At 27.0% G+C, this 24003-nt stretch overlaps 1 protein-coding gene across 1 annotated transcript in view; it reads right to left on the bottom strand.

The window, feature by feature from the left end:
* LOC111680687 (cell adhesion molecule 3-like) overlaps window positions 1-24003 on the bottom strand; it is a 172794-nt gene that overhangs the window by 103409 nt on the left and 45382 nt on the right. Inside the window, exon 2 of the mRNA XM_046947957.1 lies at window positions 539-1684. Coding sequence (XP_046803913.1) covers window positions 539-632 — 94 coding nt within the window. The 5' untranslated portion in view covers window positions 633-1684. The remainder of the gene's footprint in view (window positions 1-538; window positions 1685-24003) is intronic.

The following is a 24003-nucleotide window of genomic DNA, read 5'->3' as shown; positions in this document are numbered from 1 at the left end:
AACACTTGATTAAACTAGAGACTAGACAAACGTGTTATTATGTTATGAGATATAATGTACATTAGACTGAACATTGTATGAAAAATTATAATCCCCACTATGTATAAACTAAACAATGAAGGAAATATTGGTCGGGAGGTGCCGATCACCTAAGTGAAGAGAATAAGTTAAATGCCTCCGATATATTTTATTAATTGAAAAACTTATTTTCTGAAAATTGTTTTATATCGATACTGGGGAACAATTTGTTAGAGGAATTAAATTATCTTCAAAATTGCGATCTGAAGTTTGATAACAAGACCCATTTGGGAGTTCAATTGTATGGGGGCTTGTTGAAATAATATACGAGTCTTAACCATTTTCAACAGGCTTCGTCTTTGTATCTGGAAATATGAAATATCATGTACTAAATTTCTTAAATTATGTTGTAAATTGTGACTGACGGATGGAAAGATGGACGGCCATTTAAATCGGCTCAGAAGAAGATTCTAAACCGATAGGGTAGAATTAAATTAATGCTAAAAGTTTGATCACTTACCTGGTTTAAAACCATCCGTATGCTCATGTGTATTGGAGAAATGTAGTATGGTGACTAGTAGACTAATGCTGATGTAGTGATAAAAAGGCTCCATGTTGTGTTTTTTTTTTAGTTAAGGATTAATTTATATATAATAATTTCCAACTATGTAGAAAGTTAGGACGGGTTTTTGCTTTGACACTTTATTTGCAAACGAAATTTAAAATTTATATTTTTCTTAATTTTTTAAATTTTGCTTTAAAATGTTTATTTTTTATCAGTTTATTTAAAATGTTAGATATATTTTCCTTTTATTTGTTTCTCTTATTATTAGTGGTAGGAATAGGTTTAATCTTGATATTTTGTAGATGTGTTGGTGTGTATTTGTAATGTGAATGTATGAGTGTGAAAGAGAGTAAGTGCTTTAATGTTTTTAGCTGAATTTACAAAAAGGAAACATTAAAAATTCGTTTTGATGTATTAATGCCTACGTTAGCAAATTTGCCTAAAAGTATGTAAAACTTTCAAGCGTTATTTATTTGTATGTCTGCAGTTTTCAACTGCTGCTGCTGCTGTTGTTGTTATTATGTTGGTGGTTATATGCACAAAACATGCTAAATTGTGTTGAAATTTTTAGCACTATTAATCTTAATTTCATAGTTGCAATCATTAAAACACACACGCGTACATAAACAAGGGAAAATACTCTTTTACCACCTTAATCCTCTATAAACTGTTTAAAAGGCATTTTCAATTCGTTTGATTTTCTTTTTTTTTTTTGGTTTAATTGTATCCACACAACTGGTTGCTTTTATTTAACGTTTGTTTTCCTTTGTGTATATGTATATGTTTTTTTTTTTAATATTTCCTTTGTAGTTGTTTTATTGCTTTAACGCCTTAAGGAAAAACACATTAAATATTGTTATTTATTATTGCTGTTTATTTATGCAGCAACAAAACAACATTTTTTTTCTTTGCTGTTGCATAATTTAAGACGTTTCTTTGTTTTTTTTTTTTTGTAATATTTTATTTATATAATACTTGTTATTATTCTTATTTAAAAACTTTTCTGATGACAACTTGAAAACACTTGTAGTTTGTTTGAGCCATTTAATAGGAATTAACTTTATTAACAACACGTTTGTGTTTAACATTTAGCAATTGTAACTGCAAGTAGAAGAAAATAGATAAAAATTAAAATTAATTAAAAACTGATTGTCAGAGATAAAAGAAAGAGCTGAGTAATATGAAAAATAAAACAAAAAATATAAAGTGTTTCAAGTATTTATATTTTTTTTTACTTATTTACAAACAAATTTTCTTAAGTTTATTTTTGTAAAACAAAAGGAATTTTAAATTTCCCTTTTTTTTAATTGAAAGAAAATAAATTATTAGTCAAATTGCAGACAAGTCGTTAGAGACATAGACATACATTGCCTAAAGGTTAGTAAATGTTTTTACGCATTTTTGAGAACTCATTCATATTATGTTTGAGATAGCAATGTTTATTTAAATATTTTTCTTAAAGACAATGATTTACGTATGCTATTTGATTTACAAGAGTGTTGTGTTTAAAAGGCAAGATATTGTAAATATGTTGTGACTTCAAAGTTATTTGAGTAGACATGTAAATATAAAGACTATATCACACACTTTTCTATAGAATATTGCTTGGATTAGGTAAGTCTAAAGGTTTAGACCAAGACAATTCAACAGACATTTGAGTAGAAAAATTCATAGCCTAGTCCAGTGACTAGTTAATAGACTGACCAATAGATTATTCCATAAAACTATCAATAAATTCGTCTTTAAACTCGTCAAGAGACTGGTTCTTGGAGAAATTAGTAGACACTCTATAACACATAAGTCTATATGCTATTAAATAGACAAGTCAGTGGACAAGTCAACAGTATATTTCATAGACTTGCCACGATATAGTTCTATAAGCTAATTAATAGACTGTATGATACATGAGTAAGTAGACCAGTCCATTGACTAGATTAGAGAAACCATAAACTAATCAGTAGAGTTTTTTTTTTTAATTTTAGAAATCGGTGGAAATGTGTACCTTATGAGATATGTTAAATATGGCATACAAAGTATTACTCATACGCCATGGAATACATTTTATAATATTACTTCGTCTGTCATTCAAAATTAGACACAAACCGGAGAATTTGGAGAAAAATTGAGAAATTAGTGGACACTCTATAACACATAAGTCTATAAGCTATTAAATAGACAAGTCAACAGTATATTCAATGGACTTTCCGCGATATTGTTCTATAAGCTATGTAATATACTGTATGATACGTGAGTGAGTAGACCATTCCATAGACTAGATTAGAGGAACCATGGACTAATCAGTAGACGAGTGTTCTTATGAGATATGTAAAATATGGCATAAACAATATTACTCATACGTCATGGAATACATTTTTAATTTTATAATATTACACCTTCCGTCATTAAAAATAAGACAGAAACCAGATGATATACGTCTAAAACTATAAATATAATGGAGAAAAATTAAGTTTTTTGTCTTTCATTTCGTGATCTTGTGTCCTTTTTAAAGGACTTCAAAGTTTTTAAAAGTAAATTTTTTTAAAAATATTTTAAAATACTTTTATTGATCGAAAAATGTTAAATTTGATGTCAAGCTAGAATCAAAAGATGTAAAAAATGTTTTCAAACATTTAAAAAAAAAAAATATTGAAAATGTAAATAGATTTTAAAGTTTAGTCATGCTGTTAGTGTTATAGGTGAACTTTGATCTCCAAGTCATTTTCTGAAGGGGAGTTTGTATGGGGTCCGATTATTAAAAAAATTAGCACTGTCCTTTAAAGTCCTATATAACTAATTTTTAGTGATTTTTGTGGACATAATAGAATATTTACCATAATTATGTGGCCATAAGCCTATTTGGGGGCTACGGTTATATGGGTGCTAGGCGAAATAATGGATCAATTGTCGTCATTGGATCAAAATCAGAGCATGTGTCAAATTTTATCAAATTATCTTGCGACCTGTAGCGAACACAATTTGAACAATTTGGTTTACTTGAACACAAAGAAAGACAGACGGACAGACAGACAAACATAGCTAAATCGATTCAGAAAGTTATAAAGAGCCAATTGGTATATTTTAAGGTGGGAATAGGAACCCGATATCACATTTGACAATGTTTGATTGATAAAAATATTTTAAAATATTTTTTGAAAAATTTACTTATTAAAAATATTTTGCTGCTTTTGCTGCTCAGTAGACAGGTTTATAATGTACCCTATAGTCAATATTTTAGCGCTATAATTTAAATTATGGCATAAATATCTACACCAAGTAAAGGATGCGAATAGTGTACAGGCAGCCCATAGACTATTCTCAGGAAAAAATTTCATAAAGTCAAATCCATAAACTAGTTAATATATAACATAAAATAGTCCATAAATCTCTCAAGAGATTTGTTTACTGGCAAATAAAAGTACTTTACCGAAAATCTGTAAGATTTCTTAATACAACACATTTTAAATTTAAGAAATCGATACATTTATATAAAAGTTCTAACGAAAAATAAATAAAAATAGTATATAAATAATATCACTCATACGCCTTGTAATAATTTCTATTTTTTAATATTTTCCAAATTATACTTGAGCGAAACCCTTTTATTTTTCTTATTTAAGCTAAATATAAATTTTGCTTGTTCACACTTCTTTTCAAAACTATAAAAAGCAATTTAATCAATTATGTATTTTAAGTATTTTTTAAGAAAAAAAAAACACATAAACCCTTCAGTTTAACCTTTAAAACTACTTAAGTTTAAATATTTAATGTCACACATGTAACATACAATATAAAATTCTATTGTTAACGAAATTTTCCTATAAATTTTAAATATTTAAACTAAATAGAATTCTATAGTATAACATACAACAAAACATTTTGTTTTTCATCTCTATGGAAAATTTCCATATTAAATTTAAATTTTCTTTTAACAACAACAGCAAATGCTCTTAATAATATTAAATTTTATATAATCGAATTAGAGCACAAATCATCAAAAGAGTTTTTTTTATGGGAATATATTTGGTCTGGCAGCAAATAACTAATACTTTATTTCTACTATAGAGATAATAGTAAAAAATAAATTCTTAAAATATTTTAAACCTTTAATAACAACAGCTTGGTCCTCATGATACTTTTGCTATAATATTGAGTTGCCATGACCAAAGCAAAAATTATTTTATTTTCTAACATTTTATAACGACCCCAATAAAATTTAAAAGTTTTTGTATAAAAATTTTTCTTCTTAGTATTTTTAGTGTTTCACACAAACAAAAAGGATTGTATGCCTTTGTTCGATTGTGTGTATAATATTTTCTTTTTTTTTAATATCTATAATTTCCATTAACTTAATTATTTTGTTTTGTATTTTGAAAACAATATGAATAATATAATGAAAGTGTATCAAATAAAATAATTAATTAAATTGCCTCTTTTTTATACTATTAGATATTATAGTATTCAGTTTGTTTGTATGTATTTAATTTGTAATTAACTGGGATTTACTTGATTATAATCTTAATGTATGGTTGTTATTAAATATTGATGTCTAATAAAAGTTTTCTTTTTTGTTTTTTAACTTTATTTGTTTATTTTAATTTTGTTAATTATAAGGGTAGTTGGAAATTTTGATTGTTTGTTTAGAAGTAAGTTGGATTTATGACAATTGATTAACGTTTTGTTGTATTGTAGATATTTTATTTATGAAAATTTAAGAAATGTTTTGAAGAATGTATAAGTTTTTTTTTTCACTTATTAACACAATGGGGCGTATGATTAATATTTATTTGTGGTGGTTTCACATTTCTATTAATAATTTTCTTAATTTTGTTGTGAATTTTAAAATTTTAATTGTGTTTTATAGCCTTAATGTGCAGCTAAAAAATGCAAACTTTTTACTTTGATTTTGAGCAGAGAACAACATGGTACTAGAGAATAAGCTGATGTCACTTTGTTTAAATAAGATATTCCTGTTAAAGCTGTTTTTCTTGGGACCACTTGTATAGGGTATATCCGAAAAATGTTGAACAATATTATCCATTTTCAATACCACAAAATAAAATTTATTTATGGACAATTTCAACCCTCTAACTCATTTCGTTCGGACAGACAGACGGACATGACTAGATTGCCTTAGAATTTAACAAGGACCCAGAATATATGTATATGTACACTTTTGTGGGCCTATGGCTACACAATAATGCCAAATGAAACAGGAAATTAAAAAATAATCAATATATACAAAGCAATGAAAACCAATACATCCAAACATACTTTTCTATTCAATAAGTAATGTGTTCTTGGTTTGATAAAATATTCAGAGGTTGTCTCGAATTTCTCCACATTATTTTTGAATGAATTTTGTTGATTTTAAGCAGTAAACACACATCCAAACATATGTTTCTTTCCAAATGACAATGTTGCTGTTTTTTGTCAAAGCATTCAAAAATTGTTCATGTTTTGATAAAATATTCGGAGATTGTCTCCGATTTTTGCTCATATATCCATTATTTATGGACAGATTTTGTTGTTTAATTGTCTTCGATTTTTTCTCATATCTCTGTAATTTATGGACAGATTTTTCAGATTTTAAACAGAAAACACACATCCAAACATATATGTCTTTCCATATGGCAACGTTTCAGAATTTTGCTCATGTCTCCATTATTTATGGACAGATATTAAACAGAAAACACACATCCAAACTTACATTTTCTTCGGAAAAGCAATATTGTTATGGCTTTTTTTCAAAATATGTAAAAAGTTTAATTTAATGAGAATTTCTATGATTGTATAAGATTTTGTTCATATCTCTGTTATTTATGAAGGGACTTTTCAGATTTTAAACAGAAAATATACATCCGAACATACGTTTCTTTTAAATAAGCAATGACGTTATTGATTTTTTGTCTTAGCATGTAAAACATTTTTATATTTTGATAAAAATTTCTGTGATTGTTTCGGATTTTTCCTCACAAAACCATTATGATTTTTGCTGAATTTTGATGATTTTAAAAAGAAAACTTTTCCAAATTGTAAGATATAATTTAACAAAGTTGTATTAGACTTCTTTATCCTCAAGGATCCAAAATATATAAATTCATAAGTCATGAAGGTTGAAGTTTACAAATACAACCAGGTCTGTCAAAAGTTTAACAAATTGTTGTTCATAAAAAAGTACATATATATATATATACGTTGAATATACATCTGCTCATATAACAATAAATCTTATAAAGAGCTTTACCAACGACCTAAATTAAAACAATAGTTTTTCAATTTTTTTTTACTTCCGACTTTTTTGTTAATTGTTCCAATTTGTTGCTATTGTTTTAAATTTACACACAAACATATGCTTTTAAAACTACATAGAAAAAAATCTTTGTATAAATTAAAACAAAAAAAAAAATAAATAAACGAAAATTGCGTTAAACTGTGATTGTTTTATATAAATTCTATAAGGGCGCAATCCAACATAGATTAAAACAATAGACTCTATTTTAAATACCAATGCAGCATAGTTATTTTTTGTTCACTAGTTTCAACAATCTGTTTGATCATTGTGGTCAATGATTTTGTTAGTGGTTTTGAGTGAAGCGAAAGAAAAAAGTGCAAACAACTGCATACAATAAAAGTGTTGAAATTAGAACTAGTTACAGTAAAAATCTATTGTTTAAGAGAAAATTGCGGAAAATTGTAGATATGTAGAACAAAAAGTGCAAATGCCTGCCATAGATAAATGTTCACAAACGTTTATATTTAAGTAATAAAGTTGTGTGTGTTTTTTATAGGTATAGTAAAAATTGTATATACTTATATTTGATATTATATATAGGAGAATATTTAGCATTTGTGTTAATCAAACATATTTATTTTTCATCACAAAGTTTATCTAAATTCTTGCATTATTCCCATTTAATGCAGATTTTAAAGCTTTTAATATTTTTTATGTTTTTAAAGGCATAAAAATCTAACAAAATTTTCAATATGCAAATATTTAAACGTAATATATATATATTTTTTTTTTTTTTTTTTTTTATTCCATAAATATTTAAATAGGAAGTTGCAACAAAAAATACATAAATATTCAAATATATTTTCAAAACAGCATTTACTATACCAATTAAAACCATAAAAAAAACTAAACTATTGTTGACAAATATGTCTAAAATATATTTTTTAGATTTAAGGATTAATTTTAAAATATTTACAAAATTTTAAAAATATTTAATAAAAACGTTTAAAAGTAAATGAACATTGAAATTATTTTGCATCAGTTTTTAAATACAATCCAGAGAATCAAAATTCGATGTTTTAATTTACGTAAATTCAAATTTCAAAGGTTATTCTGCATTAAACTAAAATATTTCGTACAATTTCGTATATATTACGAAAGATTCGTACAATGTACGACATTTTTCGTATATATTAGGTATGGGTTTTTTCAGTGTAGTTAGTTAGTTAGTTAATTTGATAGTTAATTAGTTAGTTAGTTAGTTAGTTAGTTAGTTAGCTAGATACCTAGTTAGTTAGTTAGTTAGTTAGTTAGTTAGATAGATAGATAGATAGATAGATAGATAGATAGATAGATAGATAGATAGATAGATAGATAGATAGATAGATAGATAGATAGATAGATAGATAGATAGATAGATAGATAGATAGATAGATAGATAGATAGATAGATAGATAGATAGATAGATAGATAGATAGATAGATAGATAGATAGATAGATAGATAGATAGATAGATAGATAGATAGATAGATAGATAGATAGCAAGCTAGCTAGTTAGTTAGTTAGTTAGTTAGTTAGTTAGTTAGTTAGTTAGTTAGTTTGATAGCTAGTTAGTTAGTTAGTAAGTTAGTTGTAAGTTAGTTATTAGTCCATCTTAAAGATAAAAAATTTGGCAAATTTACTTTTTTGAGTTTATAAGTATATCAAGGCGTATACTTAATAATTCAATAACACGTATTCGTACAGATGTCGATTAGAAATTGTGTAATTCCTCAATGTAAAAATGGTAAAAATGAAGGCGATTTAATTTTTTTTTTTAATGTGTTCACAATTTTCGTTCTTTATTACAAAACTTTCAGCTTTGCTCAGTAAGATGCGAGTCTGAGATAACTATCACTTTTTGCAAACTTTCGTTAGGTGTCACATAATTTTGGTTTTGAACTTTTTCAGGTGTGTGACCTTAAACGTTAAATATATTTTTAATATAAAATTTTTGTATGAGATCGGTAACACAAGGGTTAAGGTAAGAATTTTAATATTTCAGCAACTGAAAATTGAAAGAAATGAAAAGCAGATATACCTTTTGTATAAGTATTTATAGTTATTAAAGAAACGTTTAATTGTTGACTTGTATATTTAAATTTACTTTTTTTTATATTACATAAATTAAATCGAAATTTCTTCCTTTTCCTACTTTTTTAATTATATTCCCCAGTTTAATCCTCGTCTTAAATTATTCTTTATTGTTTCACTAAAACGTTTAAAAAACTTTAATAATTTTGTCGTTTATAAAAATTAATTTAACCTATTTTTAATAATTTCCACAAACAAATTACGCAAATTTGCGTTGATTGGTCCTGCCGAGTCGCCTTTGTCGTACATTTTCCTACAAAGAAAATTCTTAAAAAATATATATATATATATAAATTATTACACTTATATTTTATTTAGTACAATTAACTTCCGTTCAATTTAAATTTCTTCTTTTTTTTCTTTATTTTTATTTTACCACTAATTGACGTTATATTCAACAATAATACTCATGTCTCATTTGCATAAATTTCTTTTAAATACGATGTTTAATGAATAAAAAATAAATTTTCACTTTCTTATTTTATGCATTTGTTTTTACTTGTAGTCAAAGCTAATCCTTTCTTTAAAAAAAAATAAAACTTTGAAAATTTATTCCCATTTTAGCAGAAATTTTGCGTGTTCTAAAGAAATATTTACTTTGGGGGAAACATTTTAAAGCATTTTTTTAAAAACAGCAACAACATAGGAATGGTTAATATAAAAAAAAATAAAATTTGTATAAAATTTATACAAAATTAAAATTTAAGTAACGCAAATAAGTTTACTTTAAAAGTTTGAGGACTTTTTGTTTATTTTTACATATAGATTTTTTTCAGATTCATGCCATCATTTAGAGGTTTTAAACTTTTTTTTCTTAAGTTTTTAAATTACAATTACTAACACATTTATGTAAAACTTATAAGCGTTAGTTTTTTTCTGGTTTAGACGATGTATACAAAAAAACTACTTTAAACAACAACTATAACGTGCAGAACTTGTTGTTTTACTTGTATATGCGTGTGCAAACTTTAATGTCTTACATCATACAAAATGGAAATAAAACAAAAAATTTATATAAAAATAATAATAGAAATTCAAACTTGTTGTAAAATCAGATACAAGATATGACCGGCCTCCTGCCATGCTCACACATGTGCCTGACAGACTTTAATAGTTGCCTCTTAGCTAAACTCCCACTCCTGTTATACCCTTCATCATTATATTGTCATGATGTAAATTTTTTATTTGTTTTTAGTTTTTTGCTAAAAATTTAGAATGAATGTCGATCTTACAATTTTAAACTTGACATACTACTTAATAAATAAATTGAAAAGATAATAATTACAATTAGCGCAAAATAAATATTTTGTTAACGTAAATGGCCTACAAAATAATACAAACTATTGAGTTTGGCTTCAGTAAATCCCATAAATTAAATTTTTATTGAAACTGATAAAATAAAACGTTTTAATATTGGTAGTACTGAACAATATACAAAAACACAAAAATATAAATTAAATTGTAACAAAATTACCATTGCTAAATTTAAAATTATGCTCCAGTAAAAATGCTAGAACTGAACTTGAACTGAACTAGAACTGAACTAGAACTGAACAAGAACTGAACTAGAACTGAACTAGAACTGAACAAAAACTGAACAAGAACTGAACAAGAACTAAACAAGAACTGAACTAGAACTGAACTAGAACTGAACTAGAACTGAACTAGAGCTGAACTAGAACTGAACTAGAACTGATCTAGAACTGAACTAGAACTGAACTAGAACTGAACTAGAACTGAACTAGAACTGAACTATAACTGAACTATAACTGAACTAGAACTGAACTAGAACTGAACTAGAACTGAACTAGAACTGAACTAGAACTGAACTAGAACTGAACTAGAACTGAACTAGAACTGAACTAGAACTGAACTAGAACTGAACTAGAACTGAACTAGAACTGAACTAGAACTGAACTAGAACTGAACTAGAACTGAACTAGAACTGAACTAGAACTGAACTAGAACTGAACTAGAACTGAACTAGAACTGAACTAGAACTGAACTAGAACTGAACTAGAACTGAACTAGAACTGAAGTAGAACTGCACAATGACAGAAATAAACTGTAAATAAAATCAGTTAGTGGAATATTCTTTATAGTAGGTAAAATTAATAATTTACTTTTATGTTTTATAATTTTACAATATTTAAGTAAATTAATTAATTTTTAATGACTGTTTATGTTAACAAAAAAAAAACATATAATATTAGGTAAAAGTCACAAAAGCAACCTAAAAATATATTATATAATTTGCTATAGTACACATTTTCTCTACATGTTTAATGTATTATTGATGTGCCCAATAATTTAACAAACAAAAAACTGCGGCTTACTTGTAAACAAAATACGCCAAAGGTCGAAAATTATAAATTTCATTTACACAAAAAACGTAAAACAGTTTTACAAATTTTTATACAAATAAATAAAAAGGAATAAAGTAAAATAAACCGTAAATAAAAAGCATTTATTTTAATTGAAGATTATAAACCAAAACTAAAATCATTCATTAAAATAATTAATTTTAAATGCATAAATTAAAACCCTCTACTTTTGTCCATAATTTGAATACACAAATATAAAAATGGAAATATAATGCACAAACAGACAAAAAAACATGAAATGAATTAAAATTCCATACAATAAATTATAAATTTACTTTACCACTGTATTAAAATATATATTCATATACAGTAAATCTTTTAGAAATACAAAAAATATTTATGAGGTTTGAAATCATACAGTCTGTCGTTAAATTTATGATTCTGTTGGTAGAAAAGTTAATTTGATTGATAAATTGTGCTATCAGTTTGAACCCTTTTCAAAAATATTTTACATTGATCACAAATTTTTCCATTAGTAATGTACAAAAATTATATATAAATCGCATATAACACTTTGTTATTATAATTTTTCTGATCTCAGCCCTTATATAACCCTTTCATATTCAAAAAAAAAAAAAAAAAACATACAAATTTTTAAATGCAGAGTAGCAGGCAACAAACATCAACCTAATTTTCATATTTTTTTCCAAATTTTTTCTTTTTCGCATATTATTACTATAACTGAGCAAGGTTGTTGTAAGGTTGGTTGGTTAGTAGGATTGTTGGCAATTTGGTTTGTCTTTTGATAAAGGGTATGTATTTTTTGTTCATCAAAAAAGTACAACAATTTGTATATATGATTTTAACTAAAAGCTATGGCAGCAGTAGCAGCAGCTACGATAACAATTTTTTAAAACGTTGAATAAAAAAATCATTAAAAAAAATTCTTAATTCTGTAGAAAATGTTTAGAGGGGGTATGAAAAAATGAACTCACACAGTCATTCAATTTAACACAAGAGATAATCATTTCAGCGCCCCTGTTGTACAGCCACAGGGCAAATTGCCGACAAATTATGGGCCACCTGGAATTGAGTGCATAAGGAAGCCAGCCTTATTTTTACTTTACGCAAACACACACATATTAAAGTATAGTATAAATGTATGTACGTGTGTGTTGGAAAAATGAATGAAAACAACATAAGGCGCAAGTAAATAAAAAAAACTTGGCATTATACCTTGTTTTCATTTAACCTTTTTTTACATTTAAACTTAAACACACATTCATATACTTAAATGCCACACACTATCTACTTACGGTTAGTAAGGTTTTTTACGTTACTATTTCCGGTTAATAACAGCCAACCTTACTCTGTGTACCTATGCTAAATCCTTTTTTGTATTTTTTGTTTGTGTGTTTTTATGAAACGTTTCATAAAGGAAAATTTTAAATGAATATGATATGAGCTGTCATTTTTTGTTTCTCTAAGGTTTTCGCCATCATCATCGTTATTTAATGCATGCTTTTCATTCACTTTTTTTCATGTTGTTTATGAATGTCAGAGTTTAGTTATTTACAGTGAACTGGTGAGAGAGAATGAAAAGATCATCATTATTGTAACTAGCGCTAATTCCGGAATAAACAGTTTCACACACGCACAAATACCGTTATTGTTACACATATGTAACTACATATGCGAGTGAGAAAAATTAAGAAAACAAAGAAGTAAATTAAGAAAACAAGAACTAAACTAGAACTGAACTAAAACTGAACTAAAACTGAACTAAAACTGATATAGAACTGAACTAAAACTGAACTAGAACTGAACTAGAACTAGAACTGAACTAGAACTGAACTAGAACTGAACTAGAACTGAACTAGAACTGAACTAGAACTGAACTAGAACTGAACTAGAACTGAACTAGAACTGAACTAGAACTGAACTAGAACTGAACTAGAACTGAACTAGAACTGAACTAGAACTGAACTAGAACTGAACTAGAACTGAACTAGAACTGAACTAGAACTGATCTAGAACTGAACTGGAATTGATGTAGTGCAGGTCTAGTTCAACTGAACTAGAACTAAACAAGAACTTGAACTAGAACTGTACTAGAAATGTCTAAGACCTTAAAATCATAGGAATGACTAAACGAATAGAAACAAAGCTAACATAAACCTAATATTTTATTCCCAGAAAAAAGGAAAACTCTTTTCATATCCCAATATTGAACTGAACGATTTTAATCTTAAATGTCTAATAATTTTTTAAAGTTAGAGAAACTATAGAACAAATTTTATTAAACTATAACAGCTGTCTATAATTTTAATTTATTTAATTACAAACCATTGCAGCTAAGTAATTATTAATTTTATATATCTATAGTAAATATGTACAAACATTTTTTGTATGTTAATATATAGATAGCTTTGTATGTTTATGTGTATTTTTGACTGTCTATCTCATCACCATATCATATTTATTATAAGTAAGTATTTTTATATGGACGCGTTCAAAATGATTGTTTACTGTCTGCTAGACAACCATAAAATACAACAGCTACAATACACCAACAATACAGTCACTGGCAGTTTTATTATATTCATTATTGTTATTATTATATGGAACATAAAATAAAAATGTTTCGTGTTTTTCAATATCCATCAATCAAGGTGATTAAATGTTGTCGATTTTAATTAACGAAATACGTACAACAAACAGATACTACAAAAAATACTAGTATACACTCAGATACATATAAACTTGCTTGTATATTTTGCTGCCACCATAAAAAGGACAATATTTCACGATGTAAACAGTCATGGTTATGGCAGATATAAAATTGTGCACACATACATCTGAAAATATTCGTTTTAACTACAAAAGGATATAATGAAGCAGGAAACTGTCTTTTTTTGTAATTTAATGAGTAACGAAAGCTAGCTGCAAGAGGTAAGAGAAGAATAAGGCAAAAAAACGTATTTAATGAGAAAACCGCTGAATTTAATTTTAATTTAAAATTTCCATAGTAAATTAAATTGAAAAGAATAGCAAAGTTTTTTAATTTAAGAATTCTATGAAAATTTTCTGAACAGTCTATTTTACTAGAACTGAACTAGAACTGAACAGTCTCTTTTACTAGAACTGAACTAGAGCTGAACTAGAACTGAACTAGAACTGAACTAGAAATGAACTAGAACTGAACTAGAACTGAACTAGAACTGAACTAGAACTGAACTAGAACTGAACTAGAACTGAACTAGAACTGAACTAGAACTGAACTAGAACTGAACTAGAACTGAACTAGAACTGAACTAGAACTGAACTAGAACTGAACTAGAACTGAACTAGAACTGAACTAGAACTGAACTGAACTAGAACTGACCTGAACTTAAACTCAAAACTGAATTGCACTACATTTGATACTTGTCTATCGCACTTAATATTTGTCAGTTTATGAAATTGGACATAATTTGTTTTAACAATTAAACAAATTGACAATTCATGTCATATCATTTATTTCCTTACAAATTCTGATGGCAATACATTAGGGAATTGAACTGTATTTTAGATAAGTTTTCACTAACAAAAACAAAAAAAAAAAGAATTAAAAAATGAGTAATAATTAATTTTTTCTGCCATGCCGAATCTTTTATACCACCACATGTTAACGTGTTGGAAGTGAATTTCAAAAAGTCAATTATTTTGGTATTGCATCAAACAGAAAATAAAACAGACAACTGGACTTATGGGCATATATAGATCATCAGAAGTGCTATGATAAGGATCAAGAATGTGCTATTGTGGGTATAGGACGATAAGTTACAAACCCAGTTGAAAACTCAGTATACTATTTACTCAATTGATAAGTAATATGATTGTACAATATAAAATAATTGGAAATGACAACTGTAATTAATAAATACTTAAAGTTATTGAGGAAAAACTATTTCTAAATTTAGTAAATAATTGGATATGAGGATCTAAGATAAAAAAGTTTTAGTAATGTTTTTTCTAATAACTATTAAAATATTTTTCTTTTTTTTACTCAAACCCCAACTCAAAATCAATTAGGAATACATATATGTAAGTATGTCAGTAGTAGTATTATTTTTAATTTGTATGTATTCATTAAAATATTTTTTATGTGTGTAGTAAAACAAGACTAGTATAAAAATGAAATTGCTAACGAAAATGAAAATATCAGTGGTAAAACAAAAACAAACAAACTATTGACAGTATATATTTGATTGATGGATTTTTTTTTTTTTTTTGAAATGAAGTGTTTACCAGTGTTTATGTTTACCAGCTAAGCTGATACCCCAGAAACTTTTCAAAACAAACAGCTTGGGAATTCGTTGTATTGGAAACAAGTAACAAACTTTTCTTTTCACTCTCCCTCCAATACAAATGAAAATTTGTTTTCTGTTAAAAATTTAAAAGTAACAACTTTTACTTTACATACATATGTTTGTTAATGTGTTTTTATTTAAGCCTAGATTTTTTCCTATTAGCCAATATATTGTGGTTACTTTGGTTTTTTTTTGCCTCTCCCTACATTTTTGCCTTTTATCTTTTTTTTTTTAGAAAAAAGTATAAATTGAAAAAGGGTTATTCTAGGCCATTGCACACAACATGTTGTGTACAACGTGTGTTTGATTAGTGTTTCTTTTATATAGAAAACTTAGAGGAGTATACTATGTGTTGTACTGAGTTTAAAAACAAACTGAAATCTGAGTAGTTGTTGTATGAGTTTAAACAAAAATAAAATGAATCTAAAAATATAAATAGACTAACAGCCCATATATCATTTCTATAGTAGATATGAAAAAAAACAATACCATACACTAACACTTTAACTTATATATTTCCACAATGCTAACCGCAATTTGTAGGATCAGCAGCAGCTCATAGATATGCACGTACTATATGAAGGAGTGCTGAGTACAGTTAAGATTGCAAAAATAGCATAGACAAAGTGAAAGTTAATCCCGCATATATATCATTATAACTTGATCATTATAACTTGATTTTACTTATAGATCTCTACAAAGGATCTATAAGTAAAATTGTTATCTCTTTTTTATCATATGTACATTGCTGTAATGTCACTACAATTCTATAACTCTTCTATTTTTAATCTCTCCGCTGTTATCTTTACCACAGTTCGATTTACTATCCATACTATGGGTTTCTTATAGGAATAACGAATGGCAACAATATTTTACAATACCATACTCCTTGTAACCCAGTTATTTAAAAAGAAGTCATGGTATCCAATAAAATATTTCAGTTCTTCATATCTCTAAGAGCTCTCCTTGATTTTATACATATTTTTCGAACCTTAATGTAAATGCAGCTGAATACCTTAAATAACACAACCATAGTAAATAATGATTATCTAAAAATAAATACAATTTTATATTTTTTTATCCAAATGAAGTCTGGTTATTCTATCTGAAAGCTTAATTAACTTTCTACTTAAATAATGTACATAGCTCATTCCATTAACAGGTGTAATCAACTTTAAATATTAGATAAAAATCACTATTTTAGTTCATCAACCCCGAAATCTATCGGGTACTTTGATAAACATGTGTTGTTTATGTAACCAAAAGTGTAAGCGTGTGTGTCTTTGTATGGAGTGTTTATTAAAAATGAAAAACACAATAAAAACAACAATAAACAACATCAAAGTCATTTTCCCGTTACAAAATATGGGATGGTTTATTCTAACGTCAAAGGCAAAAAAACAACAACAACTAACTAATTCTCTATAGAGAAAAAAAGAGTTATGCATGTGTAAGCATAAGAAAGAGAGAGAAAGTGTAATATTTTATTAAAACATTTACACTTATACAAATACAAAATAGTGAGATATAAACAAAATTTACTAAAGCTACCCGGCATATCAGGATGTTTTTAATGCTGTTAAGTCCTAGACTGGATGGTCGACTGGATAAATAGCAAGAACACAAATACGCCCTAAACCGAATACGCCCACGAATACAAAACACATTAATTAATAGATTGGTCTCTTTATTAGAAGAAAAAATAGTCCATAAGCTACTGATTAAAGTCGTCAATAAAGATAGAGAAATACTTACTTTAATAACTACTTAGTATATGGCCTAGGTTATGAGCTAGTTTATTCCATAGTCTTTGTCACAGACTGGTCAATAGGCTAATTTATAGACAAGTACTTCATTAATCCACAAGTAAGTTTTTAATTTAATAAATAGCCCCATTTTTTCACTTTTCAATAGACTAATCCATAGACCATAGACTTTGCTAACTATATCATCCAGTTGCAGATCCACGGTGGAAGGGAAATTACACCCCCTCTAAAACTTAAATTTTTTCATACAAAATATACAAAGGAATACAAAGAAAAAATGAAAATAAGAAAAAAAGTTATCACCCAAACTCTCTGGCTGGATCCTTGGCTGAAATGATCCATATACTACTCAATAGACAATTCCTTGTCAAATAGAGAATACTCTCCAAAAATGAAGCATTTACTTTTTGTAAAACCGCATATGTACGTAGGTTGTTTAGAAAAATTTCTTTTATAAATACATACATACATACATACATACATACATACATACATACATACATACATACATACATATGTATATACATATTTACTTCTTCTTACTTAGAGTTAGTATCTGAAACCGAACAAGAAAAACTAAAAAAAGAATAAATAAAATATCAGTGTAAAGCAGCAAAAAAAAAGTATAAAATATATTTAGTGTATATTGTAAGTGTGACATATCAACACAATCTGTGCCTTTGTGCCTTTTGTATTCTAATACCTTCGGGGTTAACAAACAGCAAATACTTAGTAAAAGACGGCAACAAAACAGAAAATATTTACAAATACATATGTATGTATGTAGAAAAAAAAGATGAAGAAAATAAAAAGAAAAGAATTAAATATACATATATATAAAATTTATACTTAAAGCCAAAAAGTGTACTAAAGATATACAGTACTAGCAAATAGAGACTGTAGTGTATTTAAATATATTAGACATAGCTAAAGCATAGACCTGTACCTAAAAAATAGTTAAACCTTAAAAGTATTAAGAAATCTATACAATTTTATAACTTTTTTATTTGCAGCTTAAAATATTAACTGAATTTTTAAAATTTAATTTTTCACTAAGAAAAATTTTACTAATTACTTTATTTTCTTCAATCCACTTAATTTTCTATGAGCAGACCTAGTATACATAAATAAACCTGTAGTTATATGTAGTATACTTGCTATAGTCTTGTTACTCTAGTTGTATTTTTTGTTGCTGTTGCTTTTGTATTTATATAAAGATTGTTATAAATATCCCGAGGTTACTACAACAAAATAATACTACAAAAATATTTACATAACGAAAAGGTAAGATTTTTTTTAAACTACAAAACCTGATAGAAACAAATAGGCAAAAAAAAAACAAAACAACAACAAGATGTGAATAAGATAAACTTTGAATACCAGGAAAAAGATAAACTTGTAAAACATTATTTTTGTTGGTTTTAAATTGAAAATAGTTTAAAATTGTTTTGTACTATATTATTTTTAGAAATTTAAGAAAAAGATTTAGATAATTTTTAAATTTAAAGAAGATTTATTGTTTATTACAAGTTAATAAAAATATTTAAATATTTTGTAAAGGCCAAAAATCAAAATACTTGTTCAGTAGCTATCTTCAGCTGTCATCTGATATGTCAGAAAGTTATAGAGAATGAATAGGAATCACGTAGATATAAATAAAGGTAAAATTGTTTAAAAAACCTTAATATGGGTCTAAAGATATTAATTTCAAACTAGAGTAAAAATTATAGTAGACTATCATCAGGACTATAGATCACAAACAATGGTATATGAATACAATCAGGACTTTAGCTAGGATGGGGGCTAGGGTCAAATGAGGTCCGATCACAATAAAAATTAGTATTGTCAATTAAGTATTGTTCTATAAAACTAATTTTTGCTGATTTTTGTTGACATTATAGGATTATAGTTGAAAATGTGAACTGAACTGTAGGAAAGTTACAATATAGTCAGAGCTTTAGTTAATTCTATATTCTCTAAACAAAGCTAATAACATAGGGAAAGCTGTAATCAAGGAAATAGTCTCGCTATTATTTAAACTTAGGTGTGTGGTTTTAACTAAACTTAACTAAAGTCTTGATTATAATCTCACTTATAGTCTTAACTATAAATATTGGTACAATCATCACTTTATGAAAGACTATAGTCTATATAACTAACTAACTAACTAACTAACTAACTAACTAACTAACTAACTAACTAACTAACTAACTAACTAACTAACTAACTAACTAACTAACTAACTAACTAACTAACTAACTAACTAACTAACTAACTAACTAACTAACTAACTTACTAACTAACTAAGTAACTAACTAACTAACTAACTAACTAACTAACTAACTAACTAACTAACTAACTAACTAACTAACTAACTAACTAACTAACTAACTAACTAACTAACTAACTTACTAACTAACTAACTAACTAACTAACTAACTAACTAACTAACTAACTAAGTAACTAACTAACTAACTAACTAACTAACAAACTAACTAACTAACTAACTAACTAACTAACTAATGAACTAAACAAGTATGAATTTATAGTCGGACATTGCCGACCATATAATACCCTACACCAGTCAGTATGTTAAAATTTTGAATTTTTTTTTAAATAAATCATTTAAATTGTTTTATTGTAGAATATTTTTACTTATTATTGACAAAAAAAAAAAGAGATTTTCTACAAGAGGGCTCATAGGGGAGAAGGGGTAAATATGGACCTATCCTTATAAATTTTGGTAGATGAATTTACGTCTACTACAATGTCATTTATGTAGATTTTAATCGTTTTATAAGTAATTATAAGTTAATTTTTACCTTCAAGTCATTTTCTGAAAAGGAGTCTGTATGGGGGCTAGGGTCAAATGAGGCCCGATCACAATAAAAATTAGTATTGTCAATTATTGTCCTATAAAACTAATTTTTGCTGATTTTTGTTGACATTATAAAACTTTTAACGTACTTGTGAGCCTAAAGGCCCGATTCGGGGGGTACGGTTGTATGGGGGCTAGGAGAAATAATGGACCGATTTCAACCATTTTCAATAGCGATCGTCCTTGAACCAGAAAAAGAGTATGTGCCAAATTTCATCAAATTATCTTGAAAATTGCGACCTGTAGCGTGCGCACAAGGTTTACATGGACACACAGACAGACAGACGGACGGACGGACAGACGGACATAGCTAAATCGACTCAGAAAGTGATTCTGAGGCGATGGGTATACTTTAAGGTCTAGGACCAATATTTTTGGGTGTTACAAACTTCAGCACAAACGTATAATACCCTACCCACTATAGTGGTGTAGGGTATAACAACTATCTTGTTACCTATCTCATCGATTGACTAACTTGGCTATAGTCCTAACTATTGGCCAATATCCAATCTATAACGTTGACTGTGATCTTAACTTCAGTTAATGCCACAACAGCTAAAGATAACTCTACTATTGCACTTGGTTACGATCTTGAATATAACAGAAATTATAGTCTTTACTAAAGTCTAGACTATATACTTGACTATAGTCTTAACTATAGCCTTAACGATCTTGAATATAACAGAAATGATATTCTTTACTATAGTCTTGAATATATACTTGACTATAGTCTCAACTTTAGCCTTAACTGACTATAATCTTGGATATAATCTTAACTAGAATTGTAGTTATAATTATTTTGGCTTTTATCTTGATAATGGTCTTGGTTATCTTAACTATAGCATTATCTATAGTCCTGACTTAGGAACTGATTACTATCCTTATTATACACATAGATAAGATAACATTCATGTCACAATATCAAAAACTATGTCCTGCCATAATCATATCTGTAAATGTAATGAGGAAAAATTAGCTCACACACTGCAATTCCCCTTAATAACAATAACTAAGTAATATTTTCAAAACCTTAAAATTTCAACTAATTACATAACATTATACACATAACCATAGAATGAAAAAAAACATAAATTTTTAATAAACATATATTTATTTATTATGTCAAATTACATACAAGTCTAATAAGTTGTTAATGAAAAATTAACAACTTTTTCTTAAAAAACATATACATATGAAAAACCAACCGTAGAGTATATATGTATGTAAGAAAAGCATAAAAACACATTTTTAATTTCCCAATAGGCATTTGTATATGTATATCTATGTTTGTTGCTCTATTTAAAACCACAAAGAAAAAATGGAAACAAATGTAAAATATACCAGCAGTAAGTAAAGAATACAAAAACCGTTTAAAACTTTTTCTGCGTTTTATTTAAAGAAAATACACACACACACATGAAGAAAAAAATGTCTGTTGCATAGATGGGCAAATATAAATAGAGAATCTTTGAAAAATTTTCCAAGCTTTGAGAATTAAAGAAAATGTGGTTAGACATACGGTTGTTTTTCGAGGAACTTTAAAATGACTTTTAAAATTGTCATCGTATATTTGGCTTTTATTTATTTAACTAATATTTTAACATTTAAATTTACACATTAGGTTGGCATTTACATGAGACACTGATACAATATGAATTTTTAATATATTCACATTTTACCTAATATTAAGCAAATAAAACATTTTTAAAATTTGCTTTGGTAGTTGTGAAAATTTAATGTGATGCTGCACATTAAATTTTATATACATATATACATACATACTACATATTAATATTGTTTAAATTTTATGAAAACAAATTTATGTTAATTTGCTATAAAGTATTTTCATGTAGGGATTTAACCTTTTTACAAGGCATTCTTTTTCTAACTTATTAAAACTCATTTATAATTTGGAGGCATAAAGCCATAAATTTTATTTGTTTTCTAGAAAATCTTAAATTAACACGATTTGTTTTAATATTAAAACATTATTTTAGAGTCAAGGAATAAATTAGTTTTTAGAAATTATATGTAATATATTAACAAGTATGAATGTATAGACGGGCGTAGCCGACTATATAATACCCTACACCTGTCAGTATGTATGTTAAAAATGGGGATTATTAAAAAAAGAAAGCATTTGGTTTGTTTTTTTTTTAACTTTATTTCGGAGTATTTTTACTTTTCTTTTGGCAAAAAAAGATTTTTTTACAAGAGGGTCCAAAGGGGAGTAGGGCAAAATATGGTCCTATCCTTAAAAATGTTGGTAGGAGGAGTTAAGTCTTCTTTAATAATATTTATGTAGAATTTAATAGTGTTAATAGTGTTTGTAAGTGAATTTTGACCTTTAAGTCATTTTCTGAAGGATCAAATGAAGCCCGATCATTACAAAAATCAGTAGTATCATTTAAAGTTCTATAAAACTAAGTTTTGTCGACTTTTGCTAACATAATAGATCATTTAAATTAATTATAAGCCAAGAGGCCCTATTTGGGGGGTACGATAACCATTTTCAATAGGCTTCGTCCCTGGGCCAAAAGAAGCGTGTGTGCCAAATTTCATCTAATTATCTTCAAAATTGCGGCCTGTACCTTGCGCACAAGGTTTACATGGACAGCCAGCCAACCAGCCGGCCAGACGGACGGACATAGCTTAATCGACTCAGAAAATGATTCTAATCCGATTAGTATACTTTAAGGTGGGTATTAGACGAATATTTTTCTATGTTACAAACATCAGCACAAACCCAATATACCCTCTCCACTAAAGTGGTGTAGGGTATAAAAATGCTATTAATGAAGGGAACCCCTTCAGAACGCTTGTTATTTTTCTTTATTTTAAAGTTTCTTTAGCTTAAAATTTTCTAATATTTTTTAGTACTTTTTAGCAGTTTCTCTTTTAAACACTCTTTAATATATTGCAATTTTTTTTTGCTTTTATTTCATATTTATGTCTTAATATTCTGAAAACGTTTTATTTATATTTATATACATAAAAAGTGTCTTTTCTTGTATAATACATATAAATGTGTTGTAAATATTTGCACATAAAGGGAAATTTTTACTACAAAAATATTGCTATTTTCATAGGACTAAATGATGAAAGTAATTTTTTTCTCTAACATAGAATTTTTCTTTATTTATTTATTTTTTTTTTTTTTTTGCCAGCTCATATATTTTGATTTTAAATGTATTAAATGTTACCGAAGCATGGTGGGAAAAAGAAGTAGAGGCTGGCAGGTATAGTAATAATGATGGTGATGACGATGATGAGTACTAAATTATAAATTATGCAAGAAATCATATAAAAAAGCAATATTAAACATACATTTATAATACAAATGAAGTCATATATATGTTGTACATACAAATACTCATGCAGTGATGGGTATTTTCCTGAAACGTGTAAGAAAGGACGCCAAAAAATCTTTGATTTTACACAAATGGTCTCCCGTCAATTTCGATGTCAGTGTCAGTGCAAAGTTGTTGCTCCTGTCATAAGGGAATCTAAAAAAAATTATCTTCAAAATTGAAAATATTTCAAGTGCTTCTGTAATTTTGGCGTATACTTAATATCCGTTATGTCAGTAATTACTTAACACGTATACGTACAGATGACGATAATAAGAGTAAAACAAGTATGAATTTATAGTCGGACATTGCCGACCATATGATACCCTACACCAGTCAGTATGTTAAAATTTTGAATTTTTTTTAAATAAAGCATTTAATTTGT

This window comes from Lucilia cuprina, chromosome 4 (genome assembly GCF_022045245.1).
Source record: "Lucilia cuprina isolate Lc7/37 chromosome 4, ASM2204524v1, whole genome shotgun sequence".
NCBI classification, from domain to species: domain Eukaryota; kingdom Metazoa; phylum Arthropoda; class Insecta; order Diptera; family Calliphoridae; genus Lucilia; species Lucilia cuprina.
Note: the sequence above shows the minus strand (reverse complement) of the source record. Positions and strands in the feature narration are given on the sequence as shown.